The following is a 27,657-nucleotide window of genomic DNA, read 5'->3' on the forward strand; positions in this document are numbered from 1 at the left end:
CAATCGAAAGAATAATTAACAAGGTAACAATGTACAAGTGTTGAAAGAGGTCAATGCAAAGGAAACCCTGTGGTATCGAATTCAATAGATGAGATTGCCCGCACGAGGAGAGAGAGAGAAGGTAATGGCGAACGAAAATTTTGAGATTTCCTGGATACTCATGTATTTAGCCGACAATTCCCTCCTCTCATACATCAATTATGCACACACACGCACAATTTTTGAACTAAACGCCGACTAGTCGGAGTCGCCATCATCGGAGTACGCGTAGTTCGCGTCCCTCCTCATCAACGGACTCGCATCCTCCGTTCTTCGTTGTCGTACCGCTTGCTGTTGGTACGGAGCAGTGCGAGTAAGCGACGACACCCTGTTTGATTGCCCTCGTCCTCCTGCTCCAGAAGACCCTGGAAATACTAGGCTAAAAATTACCTGCTGGAAGAAACGATGAACATACGCCATAGAGGTGTGTAAAATATACAAAACATTAATCATATAAATTCAAGTATGTGTTTGCAGATAACTCTTATTTTATTTCCCTATTTATTTCTATTCCTTCTTCATGGAATCGTTATCCGAGAAGCAGAACACAGATATTGTTTTAGTATAAAGGAAAAGCCATCGCACCAACAAATTTCTGGCAGTGAAGGATTTTTTAAGGAAAACACGATCACATACCACTTTGGGAGCTAGCACTCGTCCGTTGGTTGTGCTGTAAGATGGAGTGAGCTGGACTGACAACGGACCAAGACTGCAAACGGCTGTGAATCTCCGAGAAAGATGGACGACGCTCCGGATTCGCATTCCAACACTCGATCATCAACCTAGAACAGAATTTTTACGTTGAGCTTTCGACGCTGGGACAACTAACTCTTCTGACGTACCCATAAATGTTGGTGGGACAGTTCGCTGGGCACTCTAGTAGATGTCGGTTAGCGATGAGTTCGATAACGGTCTGATTCGATGCAGAGCCGTACGGCTGACGACCGTAGCTCCAGATCTCCCAAAGTGTCACGCCAAACGACCATACATCCGATGCTTCGCTGAATCGACCTTGTTCGAGCGCCTCTTTTGCCATCCATCGCACTGGCATCCATGTACGATGCACCATCTGTAAAGTCTCCGCTTCGAGAACTCCATAAACTCTCACAAAAGCCCCTTCTACCTTGTAATAGTCGCCGTCGTAGCAAGTTCGCATAAGTCCAAAGTCAGCGATCTTAATTATTCTTTGATCTCCGACAAGGCAATTCCTCGAAGCCAGATCGCGATGAACGAACGACATGGAAGCAAGATACTCCATACCATAAGCAATCTGTAACATGAGCTTCAGAGCTAAACGAATGAGTGAAAATAAGGGATAAAAAAGTGTGAAATAATCAAAAAATGATAAAGGAACTGCGAAATTTTCTCCAAAACAACCCTGGACTATTAAACCCTTGTCGCTAAAATTTCGCGACTGTCCAGCTTAATTTGTAGGAGATTCAACAAAAGGACATGAGAATTTTAAGCGCTTATTAACCCGTCTAACGCCTAGCGTCTTATGTCGCTTATATATATATATATATATATATATATATATATATATATATATATATATATATATATATATATATATACCATAAGCACATAGTATATATATATATATCATGGAGTACGCCACTTAAAGGCATCACCCCACGAATCTGAGGTGGTACGAATTTCGGGTGGAGTATTCGTGTACGGGATCGTAGATTAAGGAGAATGTGTGATTCCGTCCATTTCTTCCTAATTGCCGTAAAAAATAGTCCGGAAAATATGGGTTCGAGCGTTCCGGCGCGCCAGCCTTGTGCACGCACCTCGATCGGAGCGCACCAACACGCACCGCATCTTCCAGCCCGTTTTTTGCGGCAATTAGGAAAAATGGACGGAATCACCCCCGCCCCCTCTCCATAATCTATTATGCCGTATACGAATATTCCACCTGAAATCCGTACAACCTCAGATTCGTGGGGTGATGCCTTTAAGAGGTTAGCCAATGGGTCTTACTTTTACTTTTTCTGACCTTCATTATTTCCAACATTCATCTCCAACAGTTTAGACAGACACGGTGCAAAGCGAACGCATTAATAGATGCCGGAAAAGAAGAACCGTAATCCAGCAACATTTTTCGAAGAGCTTATCTTATAATTCCTAAACTGTTGTCACAAGATATTCCTGCAGTGTTGCAGCAAATTAGATTCTGTCCAACTGCTCTTCGTTCAATTAAGGAGGGAAGAACAAAGAAAAATCAGTGAATTCCGAAAGAGGAGAAAGAGACCGAATATTGGCGTATAAGACACTCGTGGACGTTGATATGTTCGTGGGCGCAAGCAGGTCCATAAACCAATGTAGGGTGGCAACTTATTTCTGTTACATTTGCAACATTTCCTTTGCAAACTGTTTATTCTCACACATTAAATTTTTAATCACTAACTTCTCATCCTTCGGTATCGAGAACATGTTGCCAACTGCCAAAAAGTGTGTAGATTTCATCTTCGTAGAGGTCCCGGGTCTTATGAACAAAGTATGACTAAAGGTCTGCTTTGAGCACCTTATCAACGAAATGGCTTTCTTCCAGGTGATGGAGCCAGGGATAGAAACAAGTGGTAGCCGGACGATGTAATATGCGGATTGTTTGGCGGATGGAAAAAGATGGTCCAGTCAAGACTGCGCAGTTTCATCCGAAAACCTGTGAAAAAAAAACTTTCCTCCGTCTTCCCTCTGAGCTTTGCAGGCACCTGGTCCAGCTGCTCGTAGTACTTTTCAGCATTGATGGTAGAAGCAGGTGGCAAAAGCAAAAGCTCCCAATGAATGACTTCCTTGAAATTCCACCAGCAACACAACATGATCTTCCTGGACTCCGGTCAAGGGGACTCTTTTCGCGAGAAAATGGAAGAACACGCCAGAAGTATCCATCAAAGCGGAAAGTTAGTGATGGAACATGGAGTACATAGGAAAGACCAATAATCTATAGTATTGGGCCAAGAGGTCAACTAAATAAATTCCTAGAGAAATAGAATTCCTAGAGTAATAGACTAGATTACTTCTCTAAGGTGTAACAGAAATTAGTTGCCACCCTATTATTTTCCAGAAACTTCTTTTGAGGACAACGATCATGCAGTAAAGAATCTCCATATTATGATGGAAAGGATTTATGAACTCATCCATCACATTAACACCTACCTGAGTTGCTATACTCATGAAGTCGGTGCTGTCATCGGCAGGATTGTGATCCGGATGCGAAGGTGCACGTATTCGAAGGAACTCATGCAGATCACCATTCACCATGTACTCGAATACAGCTGACAGACGTCCGCTGAGGTAGGAGACACCTTAACGGAAGTATAGCCTCTGACAATTGTTTTTTTTTTGGAAAGTAACCTTCTTAACTGAAATTTACCTAGCAGTCTGACCACGTGAGGATGATCAAACGATGCTACTGTTCTGATTTCTTCCTCAAGACTCGCACGGTCAGCATTCGTTGCATCGGGTCTCACTGATTTTATGGCCACCTGCAACTAGAAGGTTACAGAAGTGAACAACTTCTCAGAATCAGAAATCAAGAGACATATTGATTTTTACAAGCTTACCTGTAATGGGTCGCCGCTGATCAGTCCCGCCGACCAGAACCCTTTGTACACAACGCCAAACTGACCCTCACCCAAAAGATCTCCAAATTTGATCTGAAAGTCATTCAGCTATTATTTTTGATGGTTCCACACCGCAGCGTTGAGCGTACCTGATTCGAGGGGATCTCAAGGATATGGTATGGTTCTTCTTCTGCTGGTACGGGAAAAGTATCACCGTATGTTGGTGGCATAGCATGAGCGGGAAGAAGCGATGCCATTTCCATGGGTCCGTTACCTATTCCGGCGCGATTCACAATAGGAGTTGAGGTGCCGTTCAACTTCCGTTGATAATACGCAGAGTTTGCCGCACTGAATAGTACGATTAAGATGCTGTGACTCGCTCTGATAGTTCCCTCAGTTACCTACCTGTTCACAACGGATGGAGGGTTCGTTGTGGGCAAAAGAGAATGAGTCGCAGTTGCTCCAGCTCGACTTTTCGAGGACTTTTTTCGGGTTCTACAACAGCAAACACAGCAGAACAACAGCAGAAGCAGCAGCAGCGTGAGAACACCGCCTCCGACAACGGCCAGCTGCCAATGAGGAGCCAGATTCTCCCACATCGACGTCATCGACTCGCCTAATCCAGCCTAGGATATGCAGTAATAGGAAATTGTAAAAAATAGAAAAAAAAAGGTTTTGTATTCTACTATTATTTATTATTTATTTTACTATTTTTGTTCATCATTTTATCCTTTTTTTATTATTTGTTTATTAGGTAATTCAATCGAAAATTTCAGAACAACTCACATTATTATTCTCTGTGTTACCAACTCCTTCCCCAAGGTGTGGAAATAAATCTCTTGAACATTGTGGAATCTGCAATTAGAATAGAGTAAGAACAAACGAGAAAAAAAGAAATATTTTCTCTTTTGGCTATTTAATTAAACATGGAAAATTAGCCATTTTTTCAACAACAAAAAAAGGAGACATAATCTGTGCATATGAGTGGCTTTTTCAGCCAAAAAAAAATTCTAACAATTCTTCGAGAAAAAAAAACTTCGTGTAGGCATCTTTGATAAGAAGGGAAAATAGGTAAATCATCAAAAATTATTGCAACCTTTAGGTTTGCTTCTTAAGTGATGTGAGTTTCAGACTTCAGCAATTGAACAAAAAATCATAAATGAGCATAATTATTCCTACAGATCCTTCATGTAACGATAATATGAAACCAAATTCTCACATCACAGTATTCCTCCTGTCCCATCGGCTGTGAGAAACACCATGGTTTCGTCTTTTTGCCTCCAGGATTTCGGCAATAATTCTTTCCATAGCGCAATTCTGGATATCTGTTGACGTTGTAATCCCTAAAAGAAAGTTATAATAAATAAAAAAAGTATAGAATGGTGCTATAACGGAACGGTTGAAAGGTATGTACCTCGATGGTGCATCATTCCAGTTCATGCAGGTCTTCCCGGTTACCGTGGTAGAAGCGCTACCTTCGTAGTGTTTTCCGCTGTCAACATAGCAGAAGTGAGTAAGATGATTGCGAGGAATGTCCGTTTCAACTGGCATCTGAAGAGGTTACGATGGTATATGTGATAAGCGGGTGGGGAAAAAACTAAATAGTAGAATAAATTAATAGTTAATACTAAAAGCATCAAACAATGATTCCACAATTCCAATTCACGATTCAATTTTTCACAATTTAATTGAACAGTTTCAAATGTATTGAGCGATGCAGAAAAACGTACAAGAACAGCTGGTGAATCCAGCACGGCGATGCAATTGTTCGATGGCGAGGAAAGCGCTGAACACTTCGGGAACAAAGCTTTTGGACCGTCACCAACAAGTTCGTGTTGAGCAGCCAACGCTAATTCGGAAGGACAGAGACGATTCTGAAAGAGATCAGAATGATAGAAAATAAAAAATAAAGATGAAGAAGAGAAAAGAGTTAGTGCCAAGAGGACAGCACGTGTCGAGGATACAGTCACGTGCCACGTGAAAAAAGAATGTACACCGTCTTGAAACGCACATTCCTCTTGGAATCTTCACAGAAAGGAAACAAAAAACAAAGGGTATTCATTTATAGGATAAATCAGGCCGTTCATCAAAATTCCGCACGAATTTCTTCCAAGATTTAATTATATTCTCAACTGTTATCAATATTGAAGGAAATTCTGGTGTTAACGACAAACTTTGATCTATTTTTGATCTGCTATGAGTCGATTTACTCAATGGTTACTGATCAGCGTTCTTCTTTTACATTGGAGAAGAATAGCTGTCAAAACGTTACTTGTAAACGAAAAGCAGAAAACAAATAGAAAATTGCAGAGTTACCCAATATAAGAAGTAGCTAAGGATATTTCTAAAATTTAATTTTTGTCAAAAGAATCCTCATGTCGATCATTTGAACGAATTCACCGAATTTCACAGCGAATTTCTGTATTCAGAAAGATTAACAAAATTTGATAAAAGCATAGTTTGTTACGAAAACTGAATTTTCTCCTAAACTTGCGAAGGAATGCGATCGAGAAGGATCAGAAATGGTTTGAAGATCAACCAACGAAGCAAAAATCAAATATAGATCATACAGAGCAGATCAACAGATCTCAAGGGGATCTGAGTAGTACAAAGAAGAGATGAATATGTCATTAATTTTCTCTCGTAACAATTGGTCGCCGAAAAAAAAAGTGTTATGGCCCATCAATTAAATGACAAAAAGAAGCGCCGACATCGGTGAATTTTTCACAGATTCGAATGTAGTGCACTCAAAGTGAATCAGAGCAGATTGAAACACTTTTTTAACATCAAATATTAGTAATTCGCGGTTTTTTTTTCAATTTCGATACTCTCTCGGACTTTATGACCGGATAACAAGTGGCCATACTTATCTCTAGCCAAACCAAAAAAAAACCAAATGCAAATAATTTCAAGATCATAAATCTTTAGTTTTTTTTTTCTAAATTTTTTATACATCCGAATAAACGAGTTTCATTGTACCTAGAAGAATCTCCAAATGTTCCAACTCATTTGTTACCGTTTTCCACAACGTTTTTTCACACGATTATCTTATCTCCAATTTACTTTTACGAGCGTTAAACTCCAGTCGCTCCCCCTTTCCGTTTCTGTTGAAAAATTTGAAGACACCCGGAAAATTTGATGTGCTCCAAAACTGAGAGCAATTTCCAATGTTCAATTAATAAATTTTATACAATTCACATTTTGATCTCGAGGTTTGTTATCGAAGTTTTGTGATGTCGTGGAAAGAATCCTTGGTTTCTCTTCATTTAAATTATTTTACATCGATATGAGCAAACTTATGTTCACCTCTATCTGTTCACAATCTTTCTTGCAAATGGAAAGCGTTCTTTTCCCATCGGATCTTGGATCGCACACTTTGTACATATGAAAGCAGGCGACATTTGTCGAGATCTGTCTGCACTGTTGTGAGATCGTCGGTGCGCCGTTGATGAACATCATGGCTGCTCGAAGGTTACGATCTAAAAAGAGAAAATTAAAAAATGTCCCAATTAATAAACCTCGTACAATTCACATCTTAAACACCAACCTATATCATACATGTCCTCACGACTCTCACTGGTCATCATCACACTTCGACCGCTAAGGAACTGTCTACATGCCTCCCCACGATACGGTATACAGTCTCCAACACGATACTGCAACGAATAAGAATATCATGTGTTACTGTAAACATGGTCAGTTTGGTTACCTTCGTGCCATCTAACCATCTATCTGTCGATCCAGATGGCATGTATCCAGGACCTGCTGCATTGTCTGGTACGCGGAATAGATCCGCATCTTCCTCGTCCGGCAAACGTCCTCTATCCATCAGCTGGAATACGTAAGTGGGGATCCGCACGAAAGATCGGAATAAGTTAGCTACATACTTCGTAATCTTCGTACTCGTCCAACGAATGTGGTTTACCTCCCTTTCGCGCCTTTACGGCAGAGTCAGGCACATTGTTCACCTGAAATACTCTCGATGAGTAGGAAAAAAATCCCTAAATTTGAAAAGCAGTCATGTGTCACAAAACAAAAAGGAGGTAACCGTGAGTATGAAGAACTTGAGTCAACTTCTTAGGAAATCGTTGTGGTCATGACGAGAAGGAAAATGTCAACAGAAAAGCAGCGTACACAATTAGCAACACTTTCTCCAATTTCCCATGAAATTTAAGAAAAAAATCCTAGGTATTTTCCACTCATTGGGTTGTAAGAAAAAAAAAAGAGGAAAAGCAGTCTACCGACTTTTCCAGAAATCGGGTAATAATTACACTAACAACGGCAAGAAATGAGACAAAGTTCAGCACGAAGACAACGTCTTTTTTTCTTGAAAACACAATATCCTAGAATTCGACGAGTTCAGTATGTTCAGTATAAATAAATACATCCAATAACTTGGATTTGTGTCTATTTATAGTAATAATAGTAGATCAATAATAACAATCAATAATAACTATAATAAATTGGTATTATTGACTAATATTGGCCGCAAATGTTTTCTTATCAAACGGTGTAGTTTGTGAATCGTTGGGTGGCTGCAGGATTTTTTAATCGTTATTCTATTCTGTTTTTTTTTCCTAGAGGAAAAAGTAGATCTAGTTATGCTTTCCCGAGATATGAAAACCTACATTAGAAATATTTGGTAAATATTGCTCCATATGAAAAAAAAATGTGGGTTATCATGATGCTTACTCAGCTGGGGACAATAATCCTTGGACGACAACGTGGCTCCGACCACCGTGTCGCACAACTTTCAACGGCTGTTTTTCGTGTTTTCCTAATTTCTTGAAGTTTTTTGTACTTAATGGACTCATCATTACTTTTTATCGCTACTTCCTTATTCAAATATTGTTCGTAAAAGTCGATTGGCTCCAGATACGCAAAAAAGCGCTGTCGTCAATGGATTCAGATAGCAAAAATAGGTCCACGAAAATTACTACAAGCGCTATCGAAGAATTGTTTCATGATAACAGCTGTTCCTTCTACTTCTACGTGATTTTCAGCAGTATCCTTGAAGAAGAAGAAAATTGCGATCAGAAAATGCGATCAGAAAAATTCAGATCCGTTCAAGTTATCCTGGAAAGAAGTAGAACCGTGAAAAAACCGCTGAAATATTACGAATACAGTTTGTAGGGGGTACGCACAAAGGGACCAAATGTGACGTTGCGATTCAGTGGCGTGCACCAAAGACCCTCCTCTATGATTGATTTGCATACGGCCATTCCCAGGAAAGAAGTAGCATCCATCGGCAACGATGAGAAACGGATGAATCATCGCTATAGCTTCACAGAGAAGTAAATAATTTTGCCTACAACACTAACAAAAAACCGCATTACTATTAAGTCTTGCTACTATTAAAATTCTACTAATCACAGATTTTCTTTTTCTGGAAAACACAGGATAAAAAACTCCAGAATTCGATTATTTCGTACCCCACATAAGTAGATACTTTCAAACAACATATAATTAGCTTTATATATGCATATATATCGAAGAGTGAAGTATTAATAAACAAGAGTAAACTACGCAAAAGATTTAAACGAGAGGGTATTGTGGCGCCTTTTAGAAAGAATGAATTTGAAGAATTGAATTTTCAATGAATTCGTAGCAAAAAAAGTGTGTCGGTATAGTGGAATGTGATGTCGCTTCATCTTTAAATTAAAACAAAATAACTTTAACATTTTCCACTCTCAGTAAGTGATGTGATCACTCTCATTTCCAACTGTCATCTCGAGTTAAAAATTTCCGATACCAGCTTTACGAAATAAAGGTGGTGTTTAATGCAAATACTGGATGAAAATCAATTTCCATTTTTCAAGTCGAGATCGAAAATTTGGCTTTTATTAGCAGTACACAAGCAATATGTATTAAAATTTTACGTGATGATACTAGTAGTACGTCCTATTACTAATATAAGATTGTGATTAGTTAGGTAAGTGAGCTTAACCCAAGCTGAAATAAACAAAGTAGTCAAAAAACAGAGTCGGTGGCGCAGAACATCAGCACAAAAGAGAAAAGCGGGTGCAATAAATTTGAATTTGAAAGACGACGCAATTCATAAATCCGAGCACATGATAGCATACAAATGAGGATTGGGTGAGCCAAGGAGTAGGTTGGAAGATGAATGAGATCGAGAGGGACGAGTGGATGGATGAGAGACGCGAACAGCAGGCAACCATCTGCTGATGACCCCATCCGCACCTACGAACCGTATGGGCGCAAGCGAGAGAAGAAGAAGCGACTCGACGGCTACAGAATATCGAAGGGGTGAGAATCACAAAGAGGGAATTTGTCACGTTCAAAAGATCACTAACAGGAACTTTCCACGACTAGGTCAGGAATACAGTTATGGTTATGGTCAACCTATCTTCGAACTAGATTCTTCCGGGAGTAGAGCGGACATACTTTTGGTATGAAAAAACAATGAGCCGATTTTTTTAACTGGTTCGAAAGAACATCGATGCTCCACGGATTCGAACGAAAAACTCCACACAGATGGTAGAAACACTGTAGCGACGCAGTACCACTCGCGCAGTCCACGTGAGTGTCCGTCCGTCCGTCCGTCCGTCCGTCCGTTCATTGATCGATGAATGTCGCATCTTCTTTACGTCGCTGATGGTGGTCCAGCGCTAAGAAAAACTCTTCGCGATGTCCCCAGTGATATTTAAATTTTGTGGGATACGATATTTAGGTAGTGGTTTTTAGCTGGTAGTGGTTCTATGAACTACAGTCTAACATGTAGTACGTAAGCTATGGACGTACGCTACGACATCACTTCGATGACGCTAACGATCCCCCTACGAGTTTTTTTTTCTGAAGGTTAAGAGAGGACGAAAACTTGGAAAAGGATTAGGCAGATGAAGAGAGTGGAAATATTACCAATTTCGCATAGCTGCAACAAAAAGGAGAGAAAACCTGAGAGAAAACTGAAGGCAAAGAATCGGACTCAGAGAATGCTTAGAATGTTTTTTTTTCCTTCCTGGAAAACTAACTTCTAAATAGTTGCTTCCAGAAAATTAACCAAAATTTCGTTATGAAGAGAGAGCAGAAAGAGCAGAGTAGAAAGAAATAGGTGCGAATCGAGAGCGCTTCGAGAAACAATTAGTCAAATGACGACGGATCCAGGAGTGTACGACGAGCAATAGCCAGCAGTCCCAGATGGGGTGGCCTAGGACGAAGATGACCCCTTGTAAAACGCATCAAGCAACCCAATAAAAGCAAACCGAATCGAACCATGTCTGGATTCATCGAAAGGATACAGTACTATGAGAGTGAACACGTTGTGGATAAGTACATAAATAAAATAAAATTGGACGAACAGTAGCAGCTGTGATAAGGGTTATATGCGAATATATCAAGCAGCGAACGAAAGGTTTCCAGGACCCGACGCGGAGATAAAACCATAAAGACGCTTAATCGTGATGTTCGTTGAATGTTGTACGGTTGAAAATAGGCAGAAGGACAATTAAGGATTGGAAAGAAGGTTTAGATTTTTCTCATTTTACTTTTTTCATCACTCAGACTCAAATATGGTTCCTCTGGAAGAAATAGCAAGAACACTACCGACAAAAAAAAAATGATCCTGTCCTCTTTTTTCTCATAATTCCTTTTTTCACTAAACTGCACTCTTGTCACCTGATGAGTGCCAAGCTATGGAAAAGTTTTAGCGAGTTTAGATCCTAGAAAAAAAAAACTACAGTGATACTAAGAGACGCGAAGGTTTCAGATTAGCATTCGAAGAACAGATCTGGGTCTCGATGATTCTACTCGAAAGGATTCATGAATATTCCACACACACACACATTGGCAGACTTGCAGACTTTTAGCATTGAATGCTGCAGTCTCAAGCTCCAACTATACGATCCAGAGAAGAATACGATGGGGAAAGGACGGCTAGGATGTAACATCAAATTCCAAAAACTTTTCAAATACTTCAAATTCAACGAAAACCAAATTTCTGATAAGAGAGTAGAAACGAGTAGTTTCGTGACTGAAATTGAAACAGCATAGCGAATGCGGGGCACGTTTGTTGAGGGGAGACTGCTATCTGCTGATCTGAGACTGAGGGCGGGTCGGAGCGCGCCAACTATGATAAATCACCTTTGTCGCTTGCCTGGCGGTCATTTAGGCGCTGAGCAATCTTCTCGTGTCAGTTCCTATGCGGAAAAAAAACCTATGGCTCTTTTCGTATGGTCTTTTGCACCAAGATAAGAAGAGCAAAGCGGTGCGGCAGATACAGTGGAGTGTAAATTTCGGAGATGGGCGTATCTCTGTTCTCGCTTCGGAGGGTGGAGACACTACATGGACCGAGTGCCAGAATCGGACCGACGACCGCAAAGTGAATGAAAAGCGTGTCCGGACGCTGCCAGAGGAAATGGATAATGAGGCAGCGGATGAGTCATGCATAGAACGACACGATGAGAGGACACGATGGCACATTACGCAATTCTGGACAAACGACTACGACTACCGAGCCATGGTTAGAGTAGAAAATATACTAAATAGGAAAAAAAAAGCGAAATTTCGACCTAGCCAGTTAGAATTGACTGCAGGTAGCGAGAAGCGAATACTTAGAGTTGATGTACAATAGGAGGCGACGAAGGCGAAAGCCAAGAACTGAACTCACTCGAAGAACGCTGGTAGTGTTGACTGAAGCTGCGGAATTTGACGCAATGCATTGATAGTAGCCGGAATCCAGCACGTCCAACTCGGTGATCACCAGTCGAGACGAATTCTCACGATTCCGTACTTTTACTCGCCGTGATTTCTCTATAGGTGCATGGTTTTTTAACCACCTAAAGAATATCAGAGATATATTAGAATTGTCACTAATAAAGTAAAAAGGATGATGAAAAGAATTTGTGAACGAATAAGTGCTAATTTTTTTGTCTTTTATCGCATCAAGGACGCCTTTGGTGTGGTGAATAAAGCCGAAATGACCTCATTCCCAATATGGTGAACGGGGCATTTTATCGCTTACTTTGCATACGAATTTGAATGCAGAAGAATAGAGAGGTATTGGATGTTATGGCTGTGAATGGAGACGTTAATAGAGACCGTTCTGGGCCTGCACCGTGCGCCGCTGTACCGAAAAGCTTTGTTGAATTCGAGGACATCTACCATGGTTTTATGGAAATGGAACTTTATGGAGAAGTGGTCGTGTATGGCTTCTCTTCTAGATCATGGAAACGGTACTCACTAGGAATAACAAATATTCGCCGTCATTTCGGCACAGTAACCGTCTAGGTGGATAAATGCGCTAAAGGAAGCTGAAGCAGTAGCTCGAAAGTTCCGATCCAGGAAGCGATACGGAACTAGTTCCATTGAGCTCTGTGGTCCTCTCTGCAGCGTCTTCAGGTCCTCGGACAATAACTACGCATATTCGGGATGAATGTTACTGTTACTGTTTTTATTTATTATTTATTTTTCATGTAATTTGTTACCGTCAGTGAGAGATAGTAGAAATCTTATTCGACCCTCACGAAGCTTTGGTGGAACCAACCTATCACGGAGTCCACAGGAAAATTCCTGCGTACCCACCACTGGCACCGCTACGTAATCTTCAGAAATTTATCCTCATGGACTTTGCTTTTTTCCTTCACACCATCATGAAATTGTCATGAAAAAGAACACTGCTACAACTCATCTAAGTTTTTCTTATGATGTGGATCGATGGATTTGTGTGCTGTTTTGCTGACAACTTCAAAACCCTCAAAAATCGAACTCTTACAGGGTTCATCGGGAACGTAGCCATACTGATTCGGATACCGCTAGTACCCATCCTGATATGATAATCATAGGATTCGACTGCACAATTGGATCCGCCCTTTCTGTACGACAAATATAAATTATTAATGCATCGTAATATTTCTAGTTCTACTTTGGAGATTACTTGCTGTCAGATTTGAAACAAATTTACGGTCAGAAATTATGCACAGCTTGCATTTTCCGCACTGATTTAACTATGAATAAACGACGTTAAAGAAGAAAGTGAAGCCGTGGAGAACTTACGTGAAAGAAAGCGGTGGCGTTCCAATAGCTTCACATCTGAATCGCACCTCTCCTCCAGAAGGTCGTGTAGCATTTTTCAGCTGCGAAGTGAGGCGAATATAGGGCCGTGGACCGGAGGATGATGCCCCATCCATCCTGAAAGAAGAAGGAATTTCGACATATTTTATGCCCTAGTTCACATAAAGGTTAAAGAATAACTTGGAGTTACTTAAGAAGGATGGATTTCTCCATTTCGTCGAATATAAAGTAAGAATGTACAGTAGGAGATCTATCAGAAGGGTATTCCACCTTCAACAAACCATCTCAAAAGCTAAGAAACTCGAAAGAGGGAAAGGGAAAGGGAAGGGACTCGCCAATGGGAAAGTTTTGGATAAAACTTAGAAAAAGGTTTTCAAGTTCAAGTTTTGATAGGAAAAACCAAGACTCGAAGAGAAACGCAGTCGGATAATCCCAAATACGACTCGTACCTATGAATGGATTTGAAGAGGAAAGCAGTACATTTAGAAATTATAAAATCTGGAAAATGAAAAGCGAAATGGGTTGGAAAGAAGAAAATAAAATATCTTAAAAATTAGAATGAGTTTGTAGTAAAATGGAACGTGAGGGAATGTAGCAAATAATAATAGTTTTTAATAATAGTTCTAATTCAATTTATTTTTTAATACTGAAAGAAAACGAATCATTTCAATGTCAAAGCGAGTAACCAAAAATGGTAAAGCCGATAGAATAATAATATAGTAAATATATACTACAAAGTAATGTTATACATTATATAATAACTTGTAATTTATAGTAAATAGTAGACTAACCAATCGTCTAATGAGTTCTAGTGTGCTAGAACCACCAGTACGAGCACATCGGTCACGCTAATGCTTCGTCGAAGTACTCACTACAAATTGACAGCGCACACGGGGTCAGTGCCAGAGGTGGTGAGACTCGGATTCGAGAGGAGTACGCAGGCACCGAAAGAATGACCAAAGGCGCAAACGAAAGCTTGTTGCTCTATGATCAATGTCTTCGGGAACTGGATTCGGTCGGTGTGAAAAACATTAATGAGTGAGAAATGGCGATTGGGCGGAGATTCGATATTGGAGTGCATATGTCAGAACAATTGGCACGCAGGAGTAAATGTGACAAGCGGAGGATGGATGGGCATCTCTTGCCGCTACCACATCATCCTCAACCGCTTGATTAAGGCTAGAGGACTCCGTCTCCCACGACGGAAACGTAATTTGCATTTCGTAGAGAATGGTGCGCCTCGACTGCTATATACTGAAGCGTCAAAAATTATATTTCCGTCAGAATACGGAACAAAATAAGAAGAATAACCGAATATTAATCAGAACGAAAGCGAACAACTGGGTAAATCTCCTCTCGACTGGCTGCATTTGATGCGCTCTTGACCCGCAGATTACGAGATACGGGCTGAGCGCTCTATCCCAGCAGATGGCCAAAAGAAAACACCAAATTATGGGTCAGAGTCAGTAATTCAATAAAGTGTAACCAGCTCCTCAAATTAGTTGATGTACATGCTAAAAATTGGTCATAGAAGGCCACGGGAAATTAGGGGCAGTCAATAAATTGTAGCGAAATGCTGCCAGGATTGATGGCCGTCCAAAGCAACTGACTTCCAGCAGGTGTGCGCACATGGGTGGTGGTGGTGGTGGTGGAGAGGACGAACGAGCAGCAAAGAACCAAGATTGACAAGGATTAGGCTTTCACTCTGAGCAAAGGAAAGAAAACTTGCAGTCCAAACTTCTGAAGGAGAATGAAAAAAAGCGACAGGAAAATGACAGATGTGGGAAGCAGATAGAAAAAAGGTAAGATGAAGAACGGATCCTGCAGCCATAAGACACTAATCATAACGATGAAAATCCTTGAAAGAAGTGCGAAGAAATCCCGGACGATCCTTCAATATTTTCATTAAATTCCTTGTAAAAGAGTTATTAGGAAACTCCACCACAGTTCTGCTCTTTTTTCTCGCCCGTCGTGAGACGTGACGTTTTTTTTTTCTCGCGCAGAAAAGTCGACTCATAGGACTAGAAGTTCTGACAAAAACAAGTGCCATCAGATAAGTTCTCGTTTTTCTACATTAAGAGATATCTTGGATTATCGTTATTGTTCAAAACACGGTTACAAATTACTAGTTAATAATGTTAAGAGAGATTTCGAATGAAACTTTCCTGATTCTGTGAAATCCCGTACAGAAACTTTCATAGAATATGGCGTGACAAATGATTAGAACCGGCTAACGAAACAACACACACATTTCTAACTTTTTTGGAGCATTAGAAGTCGGATTTTTTAGTTGGAATCCGATAGAAGAAATTGAAAATGAAGGAAAATAGAAAAGAACTGAGCAGACGGAGTTGTACTCCAATTCTCTGCGTGATTCTGATCGGGGAGAAAAAGAAGAGAGTGCGATGTTATCCACGCAATGAAACAGCGATCCAATTAAGATAAAAAGTAATCGTATTGAAATTGTATTCGGGGAAAATTATGGGGGCTGGGCAGGAGTTGGAGTTCTCATTTTAAATGAATGCGGTAGTCGGACAGCGCGGATGATTGTTATTGAAGATAACACGGTGGTGGACAAACACGCGAGTGGATGGGCTCCGCGCCACTGAGCTCAGCCACACAATCAGCCACGTCGTCGGATTTGGCTCGTGTTTAACGAGGAACCACTTCATCGAATAAATCTACGGTAATCCGATCAATTATTGACTAATACACAATATAACATACTTCATCTCATTTATTTATTTCTGTCTTCAAAATAAATTTCGTACACGGAAATGATCCCTGCTCGCTGTAGTCTTTTTTCTGGCTTTACATTATCTGTTTACTGTATTTGTTTTCTATCCGTCCTTGCCACACCTTTTCCGCCAATCATTCAGCGCAATAAACTTAAAAAAATGAATAAATGAACAATACAATACATAATTTATTAAGGATGATATGAGAACTTGTAGCTGATATTAAGAGTACTGTGCACGGAGTCAAAATAGAGGGAAAATGACTATGCCTCGGGATCTCGGCTTCAGTGGAGCAAATATAATGGAAACCCATAATTGTAGAGTTGTGGACAACTAATTCTGATGTGGAGGCTGCGGCTGATTACAGCTACTTGTTGTGGTCTCCAAGGTACAAGTGGTTACCGAAGGATTAGGAAGAGACTGTATCTTGACTTGGTCATAATCCTCCACTAGTAGCTAACCGAGGATAGGTGCTAACCAGAAAATGAGCTCTAATAAAAAATGAAACAAATAAGCATATGAGGGTGGGTGTAGCGCAGCCAGTTAGAGATTCCACTGCGACTACACGATCGATAGATGGTTCGAAACTTCCCCAGTGCCAGCCAAACGTTCCACTCCCTCCGGGATCGAAAAATTGGTACCAGAATTGTCCAGTAGGATAGCAGCACTTTCTTGATTCATCAGCTAACCTCCACTAATCACTGGTGTGGGTTAGGCCCGCGTTTGTAAAGTTCAAACAATTCTGAATGCAAGTTACTACAGAATGAAGGAAAAAAAACTTCAGAAAAGAAGTCATTACTTTGTTTTTAGTTCTACATTTTATTTTTTGTTTAGCTCGATTGGGGTATGATTGTAGGAAAAGAGGGATAGAAGAGGAAAGATGTGGATGAGCGTCAAAAAGGGAAGGTTTCCTGCGCCGCGGCAAACGAGTTGCTTTCGAACGATTGAACATTGATTCGTCAATGTCTAAGCCGTGAAAATCTGTACCAATAACTTTTAAGTTCTTTTTATGGAACATCTCTCGCAAAGCTGACTTAATAAGTTTTTCCAAACTGCCAAGTGGCTAGAAATAACAATAAATCGGATAACTTTTTCAATTTCATGTTATGCTAAGACATTTTCACTATCTTGATCCTAGTAAATGGTGTTCATTCGTTACCAAGGAACCTCTGGGAATCACTGAAACTTCCTAGGTACACCTATATTTATCTTTTAGAAAGAAAAACTGAAGACTTCAAAATCTTCGCATAACCGCTTCAAGGCTCGGGTGCACGATCTTTCATTCATATTTCCCCTCATGCCTGAAGCATTTTTATGAATACCGGCCAACACGTACAGCAGTGCCCACTTTCTTTCTTTTATTTCATTTTTTTTTGCAAAACCGCTGTGAAAGTGATGAAGAGCCACCGGAAATCTCACGGAAAATGGATAAAAGCTTGACTGCAATCAATTATTAACAAAAAAAAATATAACAGTAGAAAAAAATAGAACCTAATACTCATATGAGAAAACATTTAGCAACTTATGCGTCCAGCAAATTCTCTCCTCACAAAACAACGTAGACAAGCCCCAAAGGAAATGAGGCTGGGATTGATAAGGTCAAATTTTAGCAACTAACAAATTTTTGGAGTATAAATATAATATGACATTTTATAATATAACAGTTCATAATTGAGCCCTATTTGATATTTTTATAAATAATATTGGGCTTGAAACGTTTGTGGCTTACAACATTCAGGAAAAATAAGTAATAGAGGTAATAAGAATAGAAAAAATACTTGGAATAATAGGCGAAATTCCTTGTTCTTCGCCAAATTTCACACTTTTTACCGCGGTTTTACCGACCTGCATCTATTCTTAGGGGAATATATAAAGGTATAAATACAAATATAATGTGCATAAATAAATCAATATATTTAAGAGATGTAGTGTTCTCTGCTAAAATAAGACGGCTTCAGTCCTTTCGCTTTTGAAGAATTTTGCATCTGTTAGAAACAACAAGTAATAAGGATGAAGTTACAGGTCTAACGGAAGTTATAAGGCATCAATAGTCGTGTCCTTTCAACCATAAACGATTCTAAGGGTCCTTAAAAAACAAGGTCAGTAGTAATAAAATGTGTCATTGGAGAATTATTTCAGGTCTGGTAGATAAGATAGGGTATCCCCAAATCAAAAAAGAAAACGCCGAACATTTCGTTTTTCATTTCGATGCTTTCTCTATGAAGGCCTACTGCTCCTAAAGTACTAAAATGCTAATGAGGCATAAATGGACGAATGAAAATCCGTGAAAGAATGCGAGTAGGTTTAAGTTGTGCAGCATAATCGATTGCACACAGGGCTCTAATGTAAACAATTCGATAGAGGAACAGTTATGCAAATAGCTGCTAGCACTTTGCATCAAAAACATTTGAAAGTACATGAATCTCGGATGATTCGGATGACAAATACGAGATCGTAAAATAATAACGTGGCAAAGTGTCTGCTGATCGACAGTCATAAGCGACGACCGGACACAAAGGTCAGAGGACGAGGTCAGCGAAATAGCGCGCAGTCAACGGAGAGCTGGAACCGAACATGTACTAGTACCACTTTTGCCGGGCTGAGGGACATCCGAACGCTGATCCAATCCGTTGATGTCTACTCTCCGAGAATTGCTAACGGATCCTGGGAGAATTCCGTGGAAAAGTGGCTGCGCCGTCACCTCCGTTGCTTGCGTAGCTGACACGTACAGAAGAAATACGATAGGTCTACTTCAGATACGCAGATATTACATGACAAGAGTGAGCCCGAAGGTCATCGATCGTATCCCAAGGAAGTTATCCTGGATAGGAACGTCGGGAACGATAAGTTAATTAGGTGATCACATTGTAGATCCTACAAAAGTTATCCACCTTACCCACCATCTTGTTTATTGTTTGTTCACGGATTCCTGTCTTCTCTTCCAGTTACATACTACTACAAATCTTGTTTGTGGATTGGCCTCTCTTCCCTACTGAGAAGCCTCAATGGAAGCTAATTTTGATATGGATCGTGTAGGAAGTGACGAAATGATCCACCTTTTGAACAAACACCATTATCCCCTAAGGCCACCATCGTTCCAAACGTGAATAAAAATAGCTGGATATTTTTTTAACCTTTGTGGATTTATAGGATACCTGCGTTTACATTCTTTCTCGTTCTTCGTTTGTATAAAAGTGCTTCTGGTTCTGAGTTTAGTTGTATGATTTCACTTTCAGTCAGAAATATGCTAGAATGCTCCTAAAGTTCCTTTTCTTCGAGTTAGCAGCAGCATGTTAGAACGTAGGAATGACGGAGGTAATTAAATGTGACTTATTTGGGACCCGGACAGAGGGTGGCGGAAACAAGCGGTGAAAGAAGGTGCGGTTCGGCATTCAGTTGCACATATTTGGCTTTGATTCTATTGTTAAAGCAGAGAAATGCTCAGACCTCTATTTATTAGCGTATGTACCGTAGCCACGGTAATTCTTTGCCAGAAAACGGGAACAAAAACGCGGATTCTGACGAAGAATTACCGTGGCTACTGTACACACGTACTGTACATGTGGACATGTGTGCAAATATCCTTAAAATGTTAGCAATGTAGGCAATAAGAAGTCATCTGAATTGCAGAAAAACAGTACGAATTCCTCTGTGAAGAATCGTTGGATTTAGATTCACGATTCTTCGGTATGAAAACTGCGAAAGATCCATATTTCTCGAAGCCCAGTAGTAAGGCTTGCTAGACACACATTTAACTCTCAACCGAGAGAGGGAGGAAAAAATTTAACTGCCTCCATTTTCGAAACAATTTAGATTTGAAGAAAAATGAAAATGTCGGAAAATGTGTGTTTCTCGGCTAGCGCTTGAAAAAGTGAAATAAGTAGCAGAAGAAGGGTGCGGTAGCTGCTGAGAGGTTAACTATTCGTTTTATTTACCTAAAATACGCACATGGTTGTATCCCTCTGGTTAGTCTGATGCAGAATGAAACGTTGCTCATTTAAATAATCTTCAAAATATTCCCATAACTATAGCAACGGTCCAATGCAGTACCTTTCATCTGACAATAAATAAATAATGGCACACCTCGTTATTAAACCATAGTCTCGTTTCAAGCGATTATGAGATTTCTGAATCGCAAACAACTGAACGTACGTGGAATTGTAGTCACCGTAGACGACATCCTCGTCACTGGCAGGCTCGATGAGGAGGTCATCGTCCGGCATCGGAGCCATCGCACCACTACCCGGTTTTACGTTGCCATTATGCAAGATACTGAAAAAAAAATAAGTCAAAAATTCTTCCAGGTCATTGCCTCCACTCAAAGGCAGCACAGCACGAATCTGGGGCGGTACGGATTTCAGGTGGAGTATCCGTATATGGGGTCGTAGATTATGGAGGCCGGGGTGGTTCCGCTCATCTCTTCCTGAATCACTGCAAGCAGCCGGTCCCTGAATGCTGTTTTGCGCGATGCCTTCCATTGCAGCGCGCCATCCTTGCACGCGTAGCGTCCCTTTCTGCCTATCGGGGCAGTCCGAATTGATTTTTGACGAATCGCAGGGCGGAGGCGGCGCAAGGGGTGGAGCGTTGCAATAGATGGCGTCGTACAAAACAGCATTCTGGAGGCAGCTGTTTGCAGTGATGCAGGGGGAGATGAGCGGAACCACACCCGTCTCCGTAACCTGCGACACCGTATACGGATACTCCATCTGAAATCCACACCACCTCAGATTCGCGGTATGCTGCCTTTAAACACATTAAGCACTGCGACCAGACGGATATGTGTAGTGCTAGGAAATTTAGAGATTAGTTTTATGCGTTAATGGAAATCAGCCCAGAAATTTATTTAACAAAGGCAAGCATTTCAAAGTATAAGTGCTTTGCATAGGTACAGCTATTTCGAAATTTTCTTGGATAAAATTGGTTTAAAGAAGAGTGATGCTTGAAGGAAATGGGAAGAGAGAAATGATGACTCTTCGTAAACCGCTGAATTCATAATGAAATAGGTGCACTAGCAAATGAGATCGATACGGGCGAAATTAGTTTTGGTAGCAAAACAAAACCCCACATCCAAATGGATTTTTTATAGACGTGCATACGTCTTTGTGAATGAAAATTCACTTTTCTTCCCCAGAGAAAAAAAAAACTCTGATGAATTTGTGGATGTAAAAAACTACGAATAATACGGATGGGGATGACAAATGCTCGATGTGCTCGGAGAAGATTCTTTGGTGTTCTCAGACCTATTTAAATACGTTAGTGTCAAGTCGTGGAAACATATGCTATTCGAGATAGACTTCAAAATTCTGAGTTGAATCGACTTTTTCTGCACTACACGAAAAAGCTAGCGGTAAAATCTTCAGAAAAAAGTATCTGAAATAAATCTACATTCATAATAAATGCGCTCAGCTCGGCTCTCATACAAAATACATGCATGACACTCAAAAAATCCTTTGTACTTCAACGTTACAATTAAATTTGCACTAATGAAGAAATCGTTTTCGTACAAATTTTTTGCGATAATGAAAACCTTGTTCATGTCTCATTCCTACATGAACTTTCAGAATCGTTTCACTTCAAAATTCAGTGAAATTTTGGATGTTGGGTTCTCTTCACCAGAAATTTTCAACATGAAGGTTTCGAGGAGGCCAGCAAAAATAGGAAATGATCCTCTGCGTGGAATTTGAGATCAGAATGCTCAGTAACATCAGTAGACTCAGTTTCCGCAAGGATTCAACTTTTACACCACTATGTTTGACGGAATGGAACTAGTACTGCGTGGTGGACTGCGACTGCGTAGCGATGAGATTTAAAAAAAAAGGTGAAGGCAGAAAGACAGACGAGCAAGGAACAATGAAGACAACGAGGAAAAAAAGAAAAATGACAAGATAGCTCTTAACTCTGTAAGAGTAATGGAATCTTCATCATCTAGGCTGTACTCCTCGGCTTCAGTTCCTAGGCTGTGACTATTTGTGTTCATTTCTTGCTTTGAGACTTGTGAATTTTTATTAATATTAGAGTACTTCATAAAAACAAAGATAAAGGCAAGCATTAGAAAAAAAAGTGATTGAAGATGACTCTGCATAGAAAATTCCCCCGAATGCTGCATTTGATCTGGAAAACGCTATTAGCAGCAAATAAATTCACATACATATATGTACATACCTAGTGGTGCTCAAGTATTCGCTTCTAAAATTTCATTCTTCTGAATTGTTTCGGTTAAAAAAAAGATATTTTTCTAAAGAAATCAATTGAATATTCAATATTTTTTGCAGATGGCCACCATTAAAATTATTCAACTATTCGCTTTTTTTCTTTTTCTACTGCTATTCACCTATTCTATTCTCAGCAGGAAAAACTCCTCAGAAATCCCACCAACGTTGATAACGTTGATTCGTAAGTAGATTCAGATGTTCTGTGAGTGTCTACAAAGTGCGCAAGAACTGCATTAATGGAATCAAAACAGACGAATCTAATTTTTTTGAGCGAGCTAGAAATAACGTGAAAGCCATGGGGAGCCTGATAATTGTTTACGTGAGGATAAAACAAGTACGTGATTCTCTCTCGCTCCTTTATATTTCTATTTATAATTCTTTTTTTTCAAACAAAAAGTTTTTGACAAGAAGAAATGAAAGAATACCAAGGAATTAGAGAAATAATACGAATGTGACAGAATACAAAGTGATGCTAATTCGAGAAAAAAAGAATGGATATCAATGCTATGAATTAAAATGATATCAAAGCATACGGTAATTTTGTGAATTGTTGTTGTTTTTTTTCTTTTTTTAGGCAAGTATTGTACAGTCAAATTGTAAAGGAAAAATTGAAGATGAATAAATAAATAAATGAATAGATCAGTAAATCAGCAAATGCTTGGATGTGATGGAGAAAAAAGAGAAGTCGCTATGAAAAAAATAAGCAGAGGGATTGTCCGGAAGTGCTTTTCACAAGATTTTCCGTGTATGTCAGTGATTTTCCGTCTTCTGTGTGTAGAAAATTATTGAACAATGCAGAAATATTAATACAGTACACCTTACATTAGCGAATTAAGCGAACGAATCCGAAACTTAGAGCTACCCTTCCCTACCGCCTTGACGCCAGCCACTGAGTACATGTTATTGTTTCCCGTGTTCCCTCTCGCACTCGTGGTGCTCAAATATTAGGCAATCCAACGTAGGTGCACTTTATCGACACAGAAACCTTCCAACATTCCTCCGCTTTTAGACATAAATTTTCAATATTTCTCTCCGTGCAAATATTTTAGACAGAGACGTTGTCTCGTAAAAAAAAAAAGAAAAGGAGGGAAGAACAACAACAGATTATTGGGGAACTTATTGAGTTCAAGCGAAAAGAACTTGGAGAGGATTGAATAAAGAACTCGGAAGAGACTAAATGCAACTTCCATTCTCCGTTGGATAACAGCTCGATGTTAACGGAACATCCTAGAAATTTTCAAAAAAAAAACTCTCACGAAAAAAATTGCCGTTGTGTATACGAACACCACTCACTGCAGCTCTCCAAGCTGCCATTTCCGCCTCCCCTAATGTTGCAGTTCCCGTGCTGCAGGAAATCGACAGAAAAAATTCTATTCAGCGAAGACAGAGCGGAGGAAGAAAGAATGACTAACGGCGCATGAGGAGGCAAGTAAGTGATTATGATTCGCGCACGACGAAGCAGCGTTGAAAAGAGGGCAGAAATGGACGAGGTGACGAGAGCTGAACGAGCGCGAGTTGACGAGCAGCACAAGATCGATGAGAGAACGCAGACACCAGCACATCATGCTCGTGCTCACGGATTTCGAGCAGCACATGCACTTAATGCCGTTGTAGAGTTGAGTGTGGAGCGGTGCGAACTCTCCACCACCATTGTCCACTGGCCATCACTCTGCTCTGGCGGCGTCTTGGCACTGAGACAAAGCGCCGAGGGGAAATCATCAGGCGATTGTCCCGGAATCCCACATCCACTAACAATCGTTCTTGCGAATTAGTAATAAATTCTAAATGCAGTGCAAATTTCACAGCGAGCACGAGGAAAATGAAAATGGCTAAGCTAACTTGTAAGCAGAAGAGGACTAGTGTGGCTAATCCTAAACGAAAGAACTTCCTTTTAAAGCCCTCGCCTCTGGTAGGCATAAACTGAAACTACGGGCAGCAGCTTCGCTACATAAGCAAATGGAACATTTTTTCGATGCGAAGACACGGTAGAAGCACTTATGTTTAGTAATTAATAGCTAAACACTAGAAATGTTTAAACGGAAAAGCTGTGCGATGAGCCTGCCTACCGTAGTAAAAAAGAAAAAAAGTGGGCGAGCACAGAGCTAAACTCTTGCTGGAAATGAAGGAAAAAGCAGCCTCCAAAATTTTTATATTTCCAACGAGAACTTTTCTCTGTTTTACTAGTTTTTTTTGAGGCAAAACCAAAGTCTGCTTAGTGAATCGAACTTTGCGAACAAAAATTGTCTTCGATAAGGAGTTTTAAGTTCATCGGACAGATTCTTCCACGACTCCCAGAAAAACAGAAAGAAATCAGTCCAGCGTTATCGGGTATATACTATAGTATACCAATTCCTATACTTAGTAGGTCTCACAGTACTATAGTATAATGCTATAAATCGTAGTGGTAATAATAGCAATAGTATATTGCTGTAGATCGTGTATTTATAATAATTCAGCTGTATTCACCTACTCGGTTGATTTTTCCTGGACCACATCAAAACATTATGTAATTGCACTTGTGAGGTCCTCCTCGACATTGATAAAAAAAGAGGGAGAGAAAGAGACTTTCTTTGTGGCAGGAAAAGAAACTGTTGGAAGAGTAAGAATAGTTAAAAGGTGCATATAAATATATAAATGCATGCATATAATGTTATTCTCTCGATCAATAGTCCTTAATTCTAAAAAAAAAATACGGAAAGCCGATCTTGATCCGTTAGCAGCGATCTGGAAAAATTCCAGACATCTGTATATCGCATGGCAAACGCCAGATTCTCGTGACAAGTGGCGCTCCTCATTTGGAACACTTCATCGTATGAGGGTCGGAGCTTGAGGAACACCGTTCACGGACGAGATTTGATTAGGTACAAGGCTGCGGAGGAGACAATGAAAAGTGGAGCAGTGACAACAGAAGCGTATCGATTCTTACGTACGGAAGGAGAGAAATACACGAATTTGGTAGATGAAGGAGCGTCGATGCATGCGCCAGTGTTGCTCCAGTGCTGCTTCCGGCTCCGAAGCAATTACCAAAGCAACGTGAATTCGGCGGTGATGATGTGTTTACCGATCGATGTGCACACGACGTGCTCTCTTAAGAAGTGTACATCGTCAATTAGAAGCACGGACGGATTAGTGCAGTGAAGTGTGTTGAAAAGTGAGGATCGCTCCAGTGAACAAGGTCGAGTCGCCTGCCTGCCTTTAACACATCAGAAATCATCAGCTCTACATTATCGGTTATTTTTGAACTATAAGTTCTATAGATCTAAAGAATCGCTGCATCATCGGAACAAAATCCATCATTCTTTATTTACATTGTTTATTACTTTATTATTTATCTAAAAAAACAAAATATTTGGCGATGGATAGTCATTCTTTCTTCTTCGACGAATTCAATTCAGAATCATAGAAGTAGTGTTTTTCTAGAGTACAATGATCCACAATTACTAACTTACTTTTCTAAGTATAGGTGTGTGGAATGCTAAAATGCTTAGGCCAGAAGGTCGTACACGGAACTGATCCCTGCTCGTTGCATTCTTTATCCTGTCTTTTCACTATGTATTTTGTATTGTATTTTATCATCGTTCTTTATTTACATTGTTTACTAAATTATGTTTACATTTGTAGATATATATATATATATCACTTTGTATTTTGTATTTGTGCTTGCCACATCCTGTTTGGTCCATATTGAGCGCAATAAATAAATAAATAAATAAATAAGTAGACAAATACATTGGAATTCGTAACTTATTGGTTGGTTAGGATTACGGACGCATATGAGACCTCTTAAATTTTCAGCGGCGGCTATATAATCATGCAAGAGTTTTTCAGAGTTCAGTTTTCTACATGAATTTCCTTGCTAGTATGAATGTGATACGGATGCACAGAAACATCAAACATCGTGATTTGGGCAGCAAGAACGCAAAAGAACGATCTCATTTCCGCGACGATTTCGCAGACTAACAATTAGTTTTTTAATATCCTAAATATTTAACAAGCTGGAGGCAGTTAGCTTTAGCATTTATTTCGTTGATTTTAGAGCGAAAAAACTCTTTCTGACTATGTGTGCAGTAACATTACATTTTTTCGGCACAAGCCGAATAATAATAACTTATGCGTAAAGGTGAACCCATCCAACCAGGGGAAGATCAGGAAACTGAAAGAAAACTATCAAAACCTTGACTCTTAGGGAAATTCATGGATATATCGATTTTACACGCGAATATAGAAAATACTGACCGTTATCTCGCATCCTTCGCATTCAGCGTTTTCAAATTCACACTTAAAACTCGGAATTTTTAACCTTTCTGTGAAATTTCGGTAGGAAATCTCACGTTGAAAATGAAACCTGCACATTTTGAGTCCTGAACGGAAAGTAAGAGGAGACACAGTGCCACTTATGGCGTATATATTAATGTTAAGTTTAATTTCATTTTTCTAATTTTTCTTCAAGGACTTTCGATAGTTTCGAAGCTGCGAAGGTAGTTTCAATGTCGCTCCAATTAACTTTACTTCAGTTTTTTCCTTGAATTAAAAAATCGGTGAAGAATGCGATGTTTACTTTTTGCTTTTGTTCATCTTGTCCACTATTTTACGATCTGCCGTACACTTTGATGAAACGTTAACCAAGTAATTTTATGTGAAGTACGTAATCTCTGGCAAAAAAGAGGGAAAAGAAAAGCAACTTGCAAAAAAAAATATTGCGAACACTTTCTTCACTTGCATTTCCAAAAATTTTCAATCTTTTTTCAAATGTCGCATTTTTGTAGATGTAATCGATCATGATCAATCAGATTCTCAGTAGGACCAATTAATTGGAACAGTTCTACACACCATATAACGCGCTGTTGCAGTGATCGCAATCAGCCATTGCTCCAAATTAAACCCTTGAAATCCGTGCATCATTAAATGCATCAGTTCTTGGATTACAGTTGGACTGTTCTTGTTGAAACATAATGGAAGGATTTGTTGCTCTTCGGCTCGTGTTACCCAAAAATGAAAGTAAAACCCCCAGAATGGACTGGTTTTTGGGGCGAGGCAAAAAGTTTTGACGTAGAGTGAGTGAATAGATGGATG

The 27,657-nt window shown here is 39.8% G+C and overlaps 2 protein-coding genes across 3 annotated transcripts; one reads left to right on the forward strand and one right to left on the reverse strand.

The window, feature by feature from the left end:
• Positions 1-237: 237 nt before the first annotated feature.
• On the reverse strand, positions 238-21,127 carry RB195_017602 (uncharacterized protein; the record flags this gene model as incomplete). Of its 2 annotated transcripts, XM_064184668.1 has the most annotated exons (21): positions 238-404; positions 676-821; positions 882-1,108; positions 1,163-1,309; positions 3,199-3,347; positions 3,416-3,527; positions 3,606-3,698; positions 3,755-3,953; positions 4,011-4,231; positions 4,392-4,460; positions 4,825-4,948; positions 5,020-5,156; positions 5,336-5,479; positions 6,912-7,084; positions 7,153-7,261; positions 7,315-7,437; positions 7,493-7,573; positions 12,232-12,400; positions 13,617-13,751; positions 20,525-20,644; positions 21,039-21,127. In XM_064184668.1, the coding sequence occupies 21 exons, from the start codon at positions 21,125-21,127 to the stop codon at positions 238-240; spliced, it is 2,934 nt and encodes a 977-aa protein (XP_064040548.1). The 2 variants fall into 2 exon arrangements, with proteins under 2 accessions (XP_064040548.1, XP_064040549.1); XM_064184667.1 differs by lacking the exon at positions 21,039-21,127 and having other exon boundaries at positions 20,525-20,604.
• Positions 21,128-24,023: 2,896 nt separating this feature from the next.
• RB195_017603 (uncharacterized protein) lies at positions 24,024-24,356 on the forward strand (the record flags this gene model as incomplete). The annotated part of the gene is made up of 1 exon (XM_064184669.1): positions 24,024-24,356. The coding sequence occupies one exon, from the start codon at positions 24,024-24,026 to the stop codon at positions 24,354-24,356; it is 333 nt and encodes a 110-aa protein (XP_064040550.1).
• Between the last annotated feature and the right edge of the window lie 3,301 nt (positions 24,357-27,657).

This window comes from Necator americanus, chromosome II (assembly GCF_031761385.1).
Source record: "Necator americanus strain Aroian chromosome II, whole genome shotgun sequence".
Classification (NCBI taxonomy): Eukaryota; Metazoa; Nematoda; class Chromadorea; order Rhabditida; family Ancylostomatidae; genus Necator; species Necator americanus.